This window comes from Semicossyphus pulcher, unplaced genomic scaffold (genome assembly GCF_022749685.1).
Source record: "Semicossyphus pulcher isolate SPU_LCO1_2020_fin unplaced genomic scaffold, fSemPul1.0.p SCAF_8, whole genome shotgun sequence".
NCBI lineage: Eukaryota > Metazoa > Chordata > Actinopteri > Labriformes > Labridae > Semicossyphus > Semicossyphus pulcher.
Genome location: NW_027211759.1, coordinates 5,256,579 through 5,268,003, shown reverse-complemented (window position 1 = coordinate 5,268,003; position 11,425 = coordinate 5,256,579). Strand labels below are relative to the sequence as shown.

Sequence of the window (11,425 nt, the reverse complement as noted above, 5' to 3'; positions counted from 1 at the left end):
AGCAATAAATAATTTCCACATTGAGAAAGACGGAAAGCCCCCAGCTCAACTCCCACGTGCCCTGTAGCCTCCCACTCCAAGTCAAGCCTCCACACCCCGTCCCTCCCGTCCCACTTTGTCTCGTGGGATTGTTTGGGAGTGAAAAGGAAGGGAAGTGACACGTTAAAACCCTCTTTTTATGCATTCTGAGAGGAGGGAGCGTTTGGCGGGGTGTCACTGCAGCTGATGGGAGCAGGGAGGGTGTGTGATGCACGTTCTGATGTCAAACGGTGGATATCAGGATGAATAACTTAACACAAAACCCCAAATCCTCGGCTAACAGTAATAAAATATGATCCTGTTTGCAACATCGGGGGGAAGCCGAGAGAGGAATTCAGATCAGGTCTCCATTTTATTACATTTTCACACCTTAGGAGTTCTTGTAATGGTCCCTTTCTTCGCAACATATTGCAAGAGCTACATGACAGGCTATGTATTCTTGACATGAATAAGTTAGTGTTCAATTATAGTTTGCTGCCTTTGTTTAAAAATTTCAAGTCTACCACAGGAAGCAGTACTTTTGAGGTGTTTTTAAATACCATAAATAGGTCTATAGCTAGCCCTTTTCCTTGTTATTATTGCATTATAATGAAAAAAGGTCATTACAATATCCCAAGACGCCTATAGGTGCATCTTTCAAATAGTGACTCACCAATCGTCCAAAACCCCAAGATATTCAGTTCACGTGTGAGAGGCTGTGTTTGGAAATTTTCCATGAAAAGTGACTTAAATAATTAATGAATACTCTTATCAATAAGTTGACCAATCGCTTCAGCTCTGATCATATTAGTTTCAGCTGCGTTTCCACCGCAGGGACCAGGGTCCAAATAAAGTTACAGGGACTTTATTGCACCCCCTAAAAGGTCCTTGCGTCAGGTGATGTAGTTTCTGCAAGTATGGGGACGTTGGGGGCAGGCCTTGCAGCATTATACAATTCTGATTGGTCGATTACTCATAGCGTTCAGAAGACTGGCAGAGCAGGAAGTAGTTGGACCGTCTAGATGTGTTGGCATACAATAAATATTTGCAACGCTGTGAGGAAGTTTAGGCTCTCAATTTTACCATAATGCACCATTTAGCTCAGTATCTAAAACAGGGGAGGGGGCATAGGATGAGATTATTAGTGGTCTAAATGCTGAATTGCTGTTGATCTGTTGTTAAAACAATAGAGGTATGCAGCTATGACTGTTTTTATCACGAGAAAATGTCATGAGTGTAACCTCTGTATACGAATATTAAACAGGTGTAACTTTACACACCTCAGCAGACTCATTTGCCTAATCTTTACAGGTCTTAAGACCCCAGCTGAAACACAGACAACACCTGGCTGCAGGAACCTTTCAGTAAAAGAAGCTGGTTGGACTAACGGGTCCCGGGTACATTTGGTGGAAACGCAGCTTTAATAAGAAGCTCCCCTCTCACTGGTACTCACCACTATAATGATGACATTCATCAAGACAAAAAAACCCTCACTGTGTGATTAATAATTTAAGATTCGGGGTAATTCCAGTCTGCTTAATCTGATGTCACTCTCTGTAGACACAAATGGTGTGTATTATGATTGTATGGTGCCCTATTAGAGACGTTTGGTAGTGCCAAACTGCCATCTACTGGCTGCTGCGTCCACATGCAAGAGTGTGTGAATCTCTTTGGTTGATTTAACTCATACACACGAAGGCATGTGGACACCTAGATATTAAACCTATTTTAAATTTTGCACATCTCAGGCATTAATCTGCAGATATAACAGCTTCCACTCTTCTGGTTTGAGGTGTTTCTCAAGATTGTGACAGCAATATTTCCATTGTTTTTAAATATTCTAAGGATGGACAACATCAGTCATCCGGGTATATCTTCCCTGCGACCCCATTGGGACTCAAAAGGGGCACGAGATCAATGACACAATTTCACTTGCAAGTTTAGAAGGAGATTTAAAAAAAATCTGCTTTTTACAGTTTGTGTTATTTTGTGTTTCCTTTCCTATCCTTGTTTTCTCGTTACGAAAGTAAAAACAGAAAGAGAAAAGTTATAGTTCAGCTTTAAATGCTTTAAATGTGTTAACATTGGTTGGTATTTTTGTGTGGATTGGATTTTAGATTGGATTTGTAAGCAACCAAAATTATCCACAACTTGTGTGCACATTGGTAATTCCTCATTTAATAAGTGGAGTTTCCATTTTTGACTATTTTGAGCCTCTTTTCTCTCCAAGGTTTAACTCAAGGGGATTAAAATCAGACTTATTTTTTGAGTGAAGCATCACCTTTTGATTGAAGTGTTCACCACTCATAGACACATGCAACCTGCCATGAGAGCTCATGACCAGCATTTCTGTCTTTTAAAGGCTCACAAATTGTGTTGCCTCCAATTTAAAGCCATAAAGTTTAAGTGTACAGTATCGTCCCAACCAAACCAATCCAACTGTAGTGGCGTAAACAGTGGATGTAGCAACCACGTAAACACTGGTTACCCACCTGTCATGATTTGAAACATTTTATGTATGTTTTGTGTTGTTTAAGAAGAAAATAAATCTTAAAGGTCTGTTTAACAGAAGTACATTTTCTCTATTGCCTTCACCACGACAGTCCTGCACTAACGGCGACTATTGTACCTGTTGTTAAATCGAGTTCTTTAAAGCAGAACAGCAAAGTCGGGAACAAATCCAGGGAACTTACCGCTATCTGCAGCTGAGCGCTGGACAGATAAACACACAGCTTATTCAGCAACGAAAACATTTTGTCCTGTCAGGAGAGCTGAGTGGTTATCAGAAGTGTGAGGTAACTCTCCTGTATGGGAACAGTCCACCTGTCACCAGGTGATATGAAAAGACTAGAAAACAGATGCCTGACTCACTCCTGGCTCCTGAAACGGTCCCGGACGTACAGACGAGATGAGAGGCCTCTGGCTGCTGTTGGTGCTCGTGGCTGCGGCCACATGTGACGAGAGGGTCTTCATTGGGTAAGTTAGTTTTTGCACGCTGGAAGAAGAGAATTTATTTGTTTTTTTTAGATTTCACGTTGTTTGTTGATTTTGAATAGAGCAGAAATCATCAAAATTCTTATTTCATATGGACTGTGACATTTTAAGGAATCCAGGTTTTCAATCCTGTACTCATCAGAATGATTTTGTAATCAGATTATTAACCTTTACTTCCCTTTCTTACTCGTTTCAACAACACCAATAAGGTATGGATATGTTAAAGGGTTCTCCCGATAATGTTTGTGGCATCCAACACATCCAACAACCATTTCAAACAGTAGAAAATCATAGAAATAAACAAACTTTTATTAATGCCTGGTGTACACTCGGCAGCTGCGCCACATACAAATAATTGGAAAATGAGGTTAAGGTAAAGACCGTATAATGTTAAGGGTCTTTAATGAGTTATAATCAAGTCGATTTTGTCATTAAAATAAAGCTCTTTTCAAGAAATTGTTTGTCCAAACACAAAACTCCAAAAGATAGGCGTGTTATATACAGTAATATATAGTATTAGATGTCAAATGAAAAAGACAAACATACATGGGGCAAAAAAAGAGTCCGTCCATCCATTATCTATACCGCTTATCCTGTTCAGGGTCGCGGGGGGCTGGAGCCTATCCCAGCTGTCATTGGGCGAGAGGCGGGGTTACACCCTGGACTGATCACCAGTCAATCACAGTGCTGACACATAGAGACAGACGACCTTTCGCGCTCACAGTCACACCTCAGCAATGAACCTAACGAGCGTGTCTTTAGACTGTGGGAGGAAGCCGGAGTACCCGGAGGGAAAACACGCATGCACGAGGAGATCATGCAGACTCCACACAGAGAGGCCCCATTCGTGCAAACCGGGGTTCGAACTAGGCAACCACTGCACCGCCGTGCAGCCTCAGAGTCCAAATACAATAAAATATGTTGTCACTGGTGTAAAACAATGTAGCAGTCATTTAAATTGACTGCTGTCTGTATTGAGTTACCTGATAGCTAAAGGAATAAAAAAGAATTGAACCAGAATATTTATTGGGAATTGAAAAGATTGGAGTGAGTAAATGACAGAGTGAGCCCATTAACTGAGTCTGCCATTTAATTAAAAAACAGAATATGCAGTCTGAGTTATTAAATTACACTTTTTAGAGACTTGATTAGGTGGATTTTCTTCCCTAAATGCATCACATATTCAGAATGTCAAATACCTATCCAGGCTGAAGAGGCACATTTGTATTCACTAAGCAGAACATGACGAGGCTTTATGTTTGGAGAGAGATTAAGTCATAATTACAGTCGTATTAAAGGGAGCAGAGTGGGAGTCTGGGGTACTCGCTGTTCTCCAAGATTAATTGCTTGCTATATTGGTAAGCAATAAATTAAATCTCAACGGAGGAACTCGCTGTAGAGTTTGTATCGAATAAGAGCAACAGCAAAAAAATGAAAATGATAATATTCACATTAATTTCTTGCAGAGATCAGGTCATCAGGGTCAATGCTGAGTCTGAGGAGCAGATCCAGCTCCTGCAGGCTCTGGAGACTCAAGAGGAGTGGGAGGTAAACTCACACACACACACACACACACACGCAGCAGTACAAACACCTACGTTCCAAGTTTTCTCAGCTGCTTGTGCTAAACAGTTTCTCACGAACCCCCAATGAGCACCAGAGGCAAATGAAGTTCAGCCTGGAGTAATCCGCTCCAGAGTGTGTGTGGGCTGAAGGTTAACAGAGTCATCAGCACTTCAGGCTGGTGTTTGGTATTGCACTCTTTAATACACAAAAAATAATGCAGAGATTAACCTTTACTCTTATTTCACTCTAATTATTACGTCTATTTCTGCAGATGTAGGATGAATTAATTAAGTGTAATCAATAAATGTCAGCAACAGAACTTCATTAAGAAAGTGTCTGATTTAGTTTATATTGATAAGATTATTCACATCAGATTCTTACTGGGATTTTTCTAATGATTTGAATTGTAGATTAAAACCTTTGACTCAAGAACTTTTGGTGTTTTCAAACCTCTGCGATATTTATAAGTCTGTTTTGGACATTTGGAGAGCCATGATAAAAAACTTCAAAAGGAAAGTCGATGTATGAGCCCAAAGCAGTTTATCAATGTTTGGCTAATTAATTAGCATCTAGCAGGATTCTCATGCGTCCTGGAAAACCTGGAACACATGGAAATTTAGAGACTAGTTTTCCAGTCCTGGAAACACCTGGAAATTGATTAAAATGTCCACCTGGATCTAAAAATGTCCTGGGAAATTATTTCTTAAAAAGAGTGGGAGCCCTGTCTAGTCGTATTAATTTAATAACAGTCATTGCCTTGGTTCAGTGATTTGGAAGAAATTGGAAGGCATATCTGCAGATTCAGTTGAACTTAAATACCCTGGAAATTTCCCCCCTGGGGATCACTAAAGTATGATCTTATTTTTTGTTGTGAGTTATAAGAAAACGGGCAATCGTCAAGCTGAGGCTTCACAACTTTACAAACTTTCAGTTCAAGTTCAAGTCACTTTAATTTCCATTTGCACAGTTACAGAGCACAAGCGCATTGGAATTGTTGCATGTTTCTTTCAGTCAAGAAACAAACATGGCGAGGCACCAGTTTGGCTCAGTTGGTGGAGCAAGCTTCCCATATGCAAGGGCGAAGTCCTTGATGCATCAGCCATGCGTTCAACTCCGACACACAGCCCTTTGGTGGATGTCTAGCCCCGCTCTCTTCTTCCCATGTTTCCTGTCTATCTTCACTTTTCCTATCAAACAGTCCAGTCGAGGCAGATGGCTGTTCAACATGAGTCGGGCTGTGTTTGTGGTTTTTCTGTTGCCAAATGCTGCTTAGTGCTGCTCATGGTGGATTCATGCTGAGTCTCTCTATAAATAACTTTTAAAAAAGAGTACAGAATGGAGCTGCTCTTTTTGTAAAGCGTCTTGAGATAACTTTGGTAATGATGTGGCGCTATATTCTGTAAATACAGTTTGATTGATGAATTGAATTGAGGCAAAAGGCCAAAAAAAAGAAACAAAGATGGTGTTGTAGAAAAAACTCTTAAAAGGGGCCAAGATATCTTCAGCAACACTTAATTTCTAATGACTCCAATACAGTTATTAATTAATTAATTAACCAATAAAGGTAGAGTCAACAAAATACAGTTAAACCGAGGCTAGTTCATGGGCACTCTATGTGAGTTCCATCAGGCGAGAGAAGTAAATGAAGGAGGAATATTTATTTTACAGTGTTGATGTGGTAATGGATCATGGTCAGAAGTCTTTGGCGCTTGGACTCCACGGGGAGATATGGTGATCGAAGGGTGTCGGCCCTAGCACAAGCAAGATATATATCCTCGCATGGAGTCCGGACACTGGTGGTAGAGGTGATGGCTGATGATGAAGACTGGGCGGTGACCGCGAGGTGGAGGGTCGCGCATAAGGACATCATGAATGAACTGGAGGCAGAGAAAGGCCGTATTTAAAAAGAGGGCTGTGATGTGCAGATGTGACCAGGTGATGAGAACAGCTGATGAGTGCAGGAAACTAAGAGTGAGCATGTGTGAGGGGAGTGTGAGCAGCATGGTGTGAGATATGAGCAATAGACCCAGCATGCAGAATAAAGTCTTCCTGACTGAACTTAGTGTTGTAACGAACACAGATGGGACCCACAGTACAGACACAAAAACAAGTCCAAACAAGGTTACGTTTAACTGTTTATTCCAAACAAATTCTTATATTGTATGCTGATAATGCGGAGGTCATAGGCTGTGAGAGCGGGGTCGTGGTGGTTAGAGTCTCCAGAATCCAGAGTCAGGGGCTGACAGGGCAGAGCTGGGCGCAGGAGGCACAGAGATCTGGGCACAAAAAGGAACTAGGTCAAGAAAAATGCAACAATACTTTCGAAAATTCCTTCAAGAAAAACCCTGAACTGTGTACCACTCAGGGTAAACGGACGATCTGGCGAGGAGTGGAAGACTGAGCCGGGCTGAGTGTGTAGGTGGCTTGATTGTGGATGAGTAGCAGGAGTGTGAATCCATGCCCAGCTCCTGATGAACGCTCACACACAAACACAGAGAGAGAAAAGGAGAAACAAGGGGGAAAAAGACGAGGATCCTCACAGCTAGAGCTCCATTTAAACCCTGCTCGACCCCTGATTTTGTGAGGCTTGTTTTAAAGTATCATCCCACTTTTTAGTATGTTGCATACTCTTATTATTTTTGTCACACACTCCGTCTTTGGCAACATTACAACCTCCTAACATCAACATCTAGACCTCATCAATATTCATCAATATGCCTTGACAGCCGCAAGGGATGAATACATGTTTTAGCCTTTTACCGGCACAAGACTAGCAGATAAAAAGAAGAAAAATATCTGTGTGTAATTCGAAGCTTAGTCCAAATGGATGGATGAATTCACCTGCTCACCTGTTTGTCAGTCGGGAGAGGGGGTGAGTGAGGAGGACGCATTTTTGTTGACCGCCTTTATGACCGCATTTGTCTGATATTACGAGCTGTAATTCGATTTTGCCGTTTTTACTCTTTCTGTTTTATAAATAATTAAATGGATCTTGGACTCGAGCGCGTCAAACAGATGTCGCACTCCTTCACTTAGCCTCTTGCGATCTTTGGGGTCAAGTAGATCGCAGGAAAAAAAGACGTTCATAATGGATTTATAATGTTTTAGATCTACTCTAATAATAGCCAATGACATCAAAATACAACAATGACAGATTATGAAAGAAATGACTACAGATATTCTGCTTGGTACACTTCCCCACTATAAAAATATTAGCATCTTAGTGTTGTGATTGTTCAGGTTTTCTAGTCCAGTCCCTGATCTCTCATCACCTGTCTGTTCTCAGGTGGACTTCTGGCTCCACGCGGTCTCCACTGAGCTCCCCGTCGACATCCGAGTGCCCCTCTCCAGTCAGAGCGCTGTGACAGAGTACCTCCAATCCCATGACATCCCCTACTCTGTCCTTATTGACAACCTCCAGGTATGTGATCCTCCTTGACTGATAGTTCTAACACATATATACCTGACAAAGCTGATTTTACCTCTCTTTCATTTCACATTCAGGATCTTCTGGATGCGGAGAAAGCTGAGATGCAGCAGAACCAGATGAACGAGCGTAGCACCAAGAGCTTCAACTTTGGAGCCTATCATCGTCTGGAGACTGTAGGCTATTTATACAAGCACATAAATCACTCTGGACTCACTTTCCATATCTGTTTAGTATCATATTTTAAAGCTTGATTTGCCTCCCTCAGATCTACAGCTGGATGGACACTCTGGTGGCGCAGCACCCGAACCTGGTCAGCAAGCAGGAAATTGGGAAATCTTATGAGAACAGGCCCATGTATGTGCTCAAGGTAAGAATAATCTTCCTATGTGTTTGTTCCTGTACTGTACTGTTTGTGCATGTGTGAGTCTGCTTCTGATTCTGTCGAAGTTGTATTTAGTTCAGCACCGGGGGAAACAAGCGCCCTGCAATCTGGATCGACACTGGCATCCACTCCAGAGAATGGGTGTCTCAGGCTACCGGAGTGTGGACAGCCAACAAGGTACCACATGGCCATCAGATGAAGTGTGTTAGATCGTCATTCCTTTAAACCAATGCCTTGTCTTTTTCATTAGATTGCCTCTGATTATGGCACCGACTCCTCCCTGACCTCCCTCCTGAACACCATGGACATCTACATGCTGCTGCTGGCCAACCCTGACGGCTACGCCTACACCCACAGCAACGTATGTAACTTTCATTCAGTGCAAGCATGTTGGCTCTTTTCTTATGTGTCTGTTTAATTATGACAATGTACCAAAATACCAGAACACATTATTTTAATTTGTAGGTTGAATATTTGAGAGGTAAAGTTGCTTAATATGAGTCAGTGCACGTGTGAATGTTCTTAACTGACATAAACTGTGTGATGTGTTCAGGATCGTATGTGGCGTAAGACCCGTGCCAGGAACTCCGGCTCCTCCTGCCGTGGAGTCGACCCCAACAGGAACTGGGATGCAGGATTTGGCGGTCAGTATAGAAAAGACAGCAAGTGCTTCTCATGAACCTGAACTTTTTGTTTTATACTGTAAGTTTGATTCAAAACTAGATCAGACAGTCGGGATTACTGTGTCTGCTTACACAGGTCTTTCGCAGATGCGTATTTGGATATGTACTGCCACATTAATCCATGCTGTCATATTTTGCGGGTAATTTATGAACACCTCAGTTTTTACAGAAGCTGTAGGTATGTTTTGTAAGCATTGAATTAAAATGTTCCTGTTAAAAACATCCATCCATCCATATCTATGCCGCTTATCCTGTTGCGGGGGGCCTATCCCAGCTGTCATTGGGCGAAGGGCGTTGTACACCCTGGACTGGTCGCCAGTCAATCACAGGGCTGACACATAGAGACAGACAACCTTTCACGCTCACAGTCACACCTCAGCAATGAACCTAACGAGCGTGTCTTTAGACTGTGGGAGGAAGCCGGAGTACCCGGAGGGACGAATGCACGAGGAGAACATGCAGACTCCACACAGAAAGGCCCACCTTGCCCAAACCGGGGTTTGAACCGGTGACCTTCTAGTTGTGAAGCAACAGCGCTCCACCGTGCAGCCCCTGTTAAAAACATGGATACTGTAGAATATTTTAGTTTAAGAAAGGATTAGTTTCTGTCATAAAAATTGTTTTGGCAGATTACTATCCTTATTAGGCAGCTCTCTGCCGGTCAAACAAAATGCTAGTGTTGGACACAACATGTGAATATTTCCAGTTTATTAGGTTCAGCTAGCAAAAACAATCTTACACAATGAACAATGAATCGCACAAGATTATTATTTTGAGTTCTATTTTATTTTGTTTACTGTATGATCATTTTAGAGGCTGAAGTTTGGGATGCAGTCAAATGGCCAATGGCCTGTAATCTTTTATTCTGAGCGAGTTGTACCTAATACAGGAAGCTGAGTTTATGTATGTTTGCATGCAAGAGCACAGATCTCATGTTGTACCTGAACATTAATTGTACTATAAGTAAGTAGGCATCGGTTATGATGTCTATTGTTACTCATGCATTTGTTTTTATTTTAACGTCTTCCTCCAGGCCCCGGAGCCAGCAGGAACCCCTGCTCTGATTCCTACCACGGCCCCTCGGCTCACTCTGAGATCGAGGTGAAGAACGTGGTGAATCTGATCAAGAGCCACGGCAACTTCAAGTCCTTCATCTCCGTCCACGCCTACTCCCAGCTGCTCATGTACCCCTACGGCTACTCCTGCGGGAGCGTGCCCCATCAGTCCGAGCTGGTAAAATCTGACACCTATTTTTCTGTCTTTGCTGTTTCTGCAAAGTAATTCACTAAAGTTGTAGTACACTAAACTTTACCCTTCACTCCTGCATGTCACCTTCTGCTGCTGTATCATCTGTTCTCTGTACCTACCTACAGCACTGTGTTCTCTTTTTTCCTTGATACCTATAGGACTCCGTTGGCAGAGCAGCAGTGCAGAAACTCACCTCCCTCTATGGTACCAGGTACAAGGTTGGAAGCATCTGCAACATCATCTGTGAGTCGTCTTTTTTTCCTGTTTTTAGCTATTTATACCACTGTACCTGACATTATGGACTTATTATAGATATAAATTGGTATCTGCATATGTGTGAGTAGAGTAAGTAGAGCTGCTGCTTTCATCATTTCCTTTCCTCTCAGATCAAGCAAGCGGCGGCAGCATCGACTGGTCTTACAACCTGGGCATCAAGTACTCCTATGCCTTCGAGCTGAGGGACACTGGCCGCTATGGTTTCATCTTGCCTGCCAATCAGATCATCCCCACCGCCACTGAGACCTGGCTGGCCCTGAAACACATCATGGAGTATGTCCGTGACCATCCTTATTGAGAGATATAACCTTGAAAGGGAAAGCTTTTGATTAGCAGACACCTTCTATGCTGATGTATGACATCTGACTTACCAATGTAGAAAAATAAAGTCATGTTTGCCAAAGTTTCAGCACTCTTTTTTGTCTTTTTGTGTCCTTTTGATGTACATATATAGTCAACCCGTCTGTCAACGGCAGTGATGTGAAATAAATGAAATGTCACAGCAATAACAGTTTTATTAAATTGAGACTCAATAAATAGGAGAAAAAATGTCTTCAGTTATTGACTTGAGTTTAAAGGCATGGCAGTTTTTTATCCTAACTCCATATAATCATGTTATAACACATTTATCCATTTAAATATTCCATGGAAAAGTTTAAATTAGTTCTCTCTCTGGTTAAGACTTGACATTTCGTGAAAAACAGGGCTAAATATTCATTACTTAGCGACTGACACAGGGTTCTGGAAATTGATCAATCCACATTTAAGATAAGATAAGATAGAACTGTATTAATCCTGAAGGAAATTATAGTGCCAGACAGCAACAAA

The 11,425-nt window shown here is 42.0% G+C and overlaps 1 protein-coding gene across 2 annotated transcripts; it reads left to right on the top strand.

The window, feature by feature from the left end:
- The first annotated feature begins 1,196 nt into the window (after positions 1 to 1,196).
- Positions 1,197 to 10,895, top strand: cpa4 (carboxypeptidase A4). Of its 2 annotated transcripts, XM_069686300.1 has the most exons (12): positions 1,197 to 1,206; positions 2,910 to 2,994; positions 4,479 to 4,560; positions 7,865 to 7,999; positions 8,083 to 8,181; positions 8,274 to 8,375; positions 8,466 to 8,567; positions 8,641 to 8,751; positions 8,944 to 9,034; positions 10,107 to 10,306; positions 10,480 to 10,564; positions 10,708 to 10,895. In XM_069686300.1, exons 2-12 carry the CDS (start codon positions 2,927 to 2,929, stop codon positions 10,893 to 10,895), a joined length of 1,263 nt encoding a protein of 420 aa, XP_069542401.1. In that variant the 5' UTR covers positions 1,197 to 1,206; positions 2,910 to 2,926. The 2 variants fall into 2 exon arrangements, with proteins under 2 accessions (XP_069542401.1, XP_069542400.1); XM_069686299.1 differs by lacking the exon at positions 1,197 to 1,206 and having other exon boundaries at positions 2,927 to 2,994.
- Positions 10,896 to 11,425: the final 530 nt, after the last annotated feature.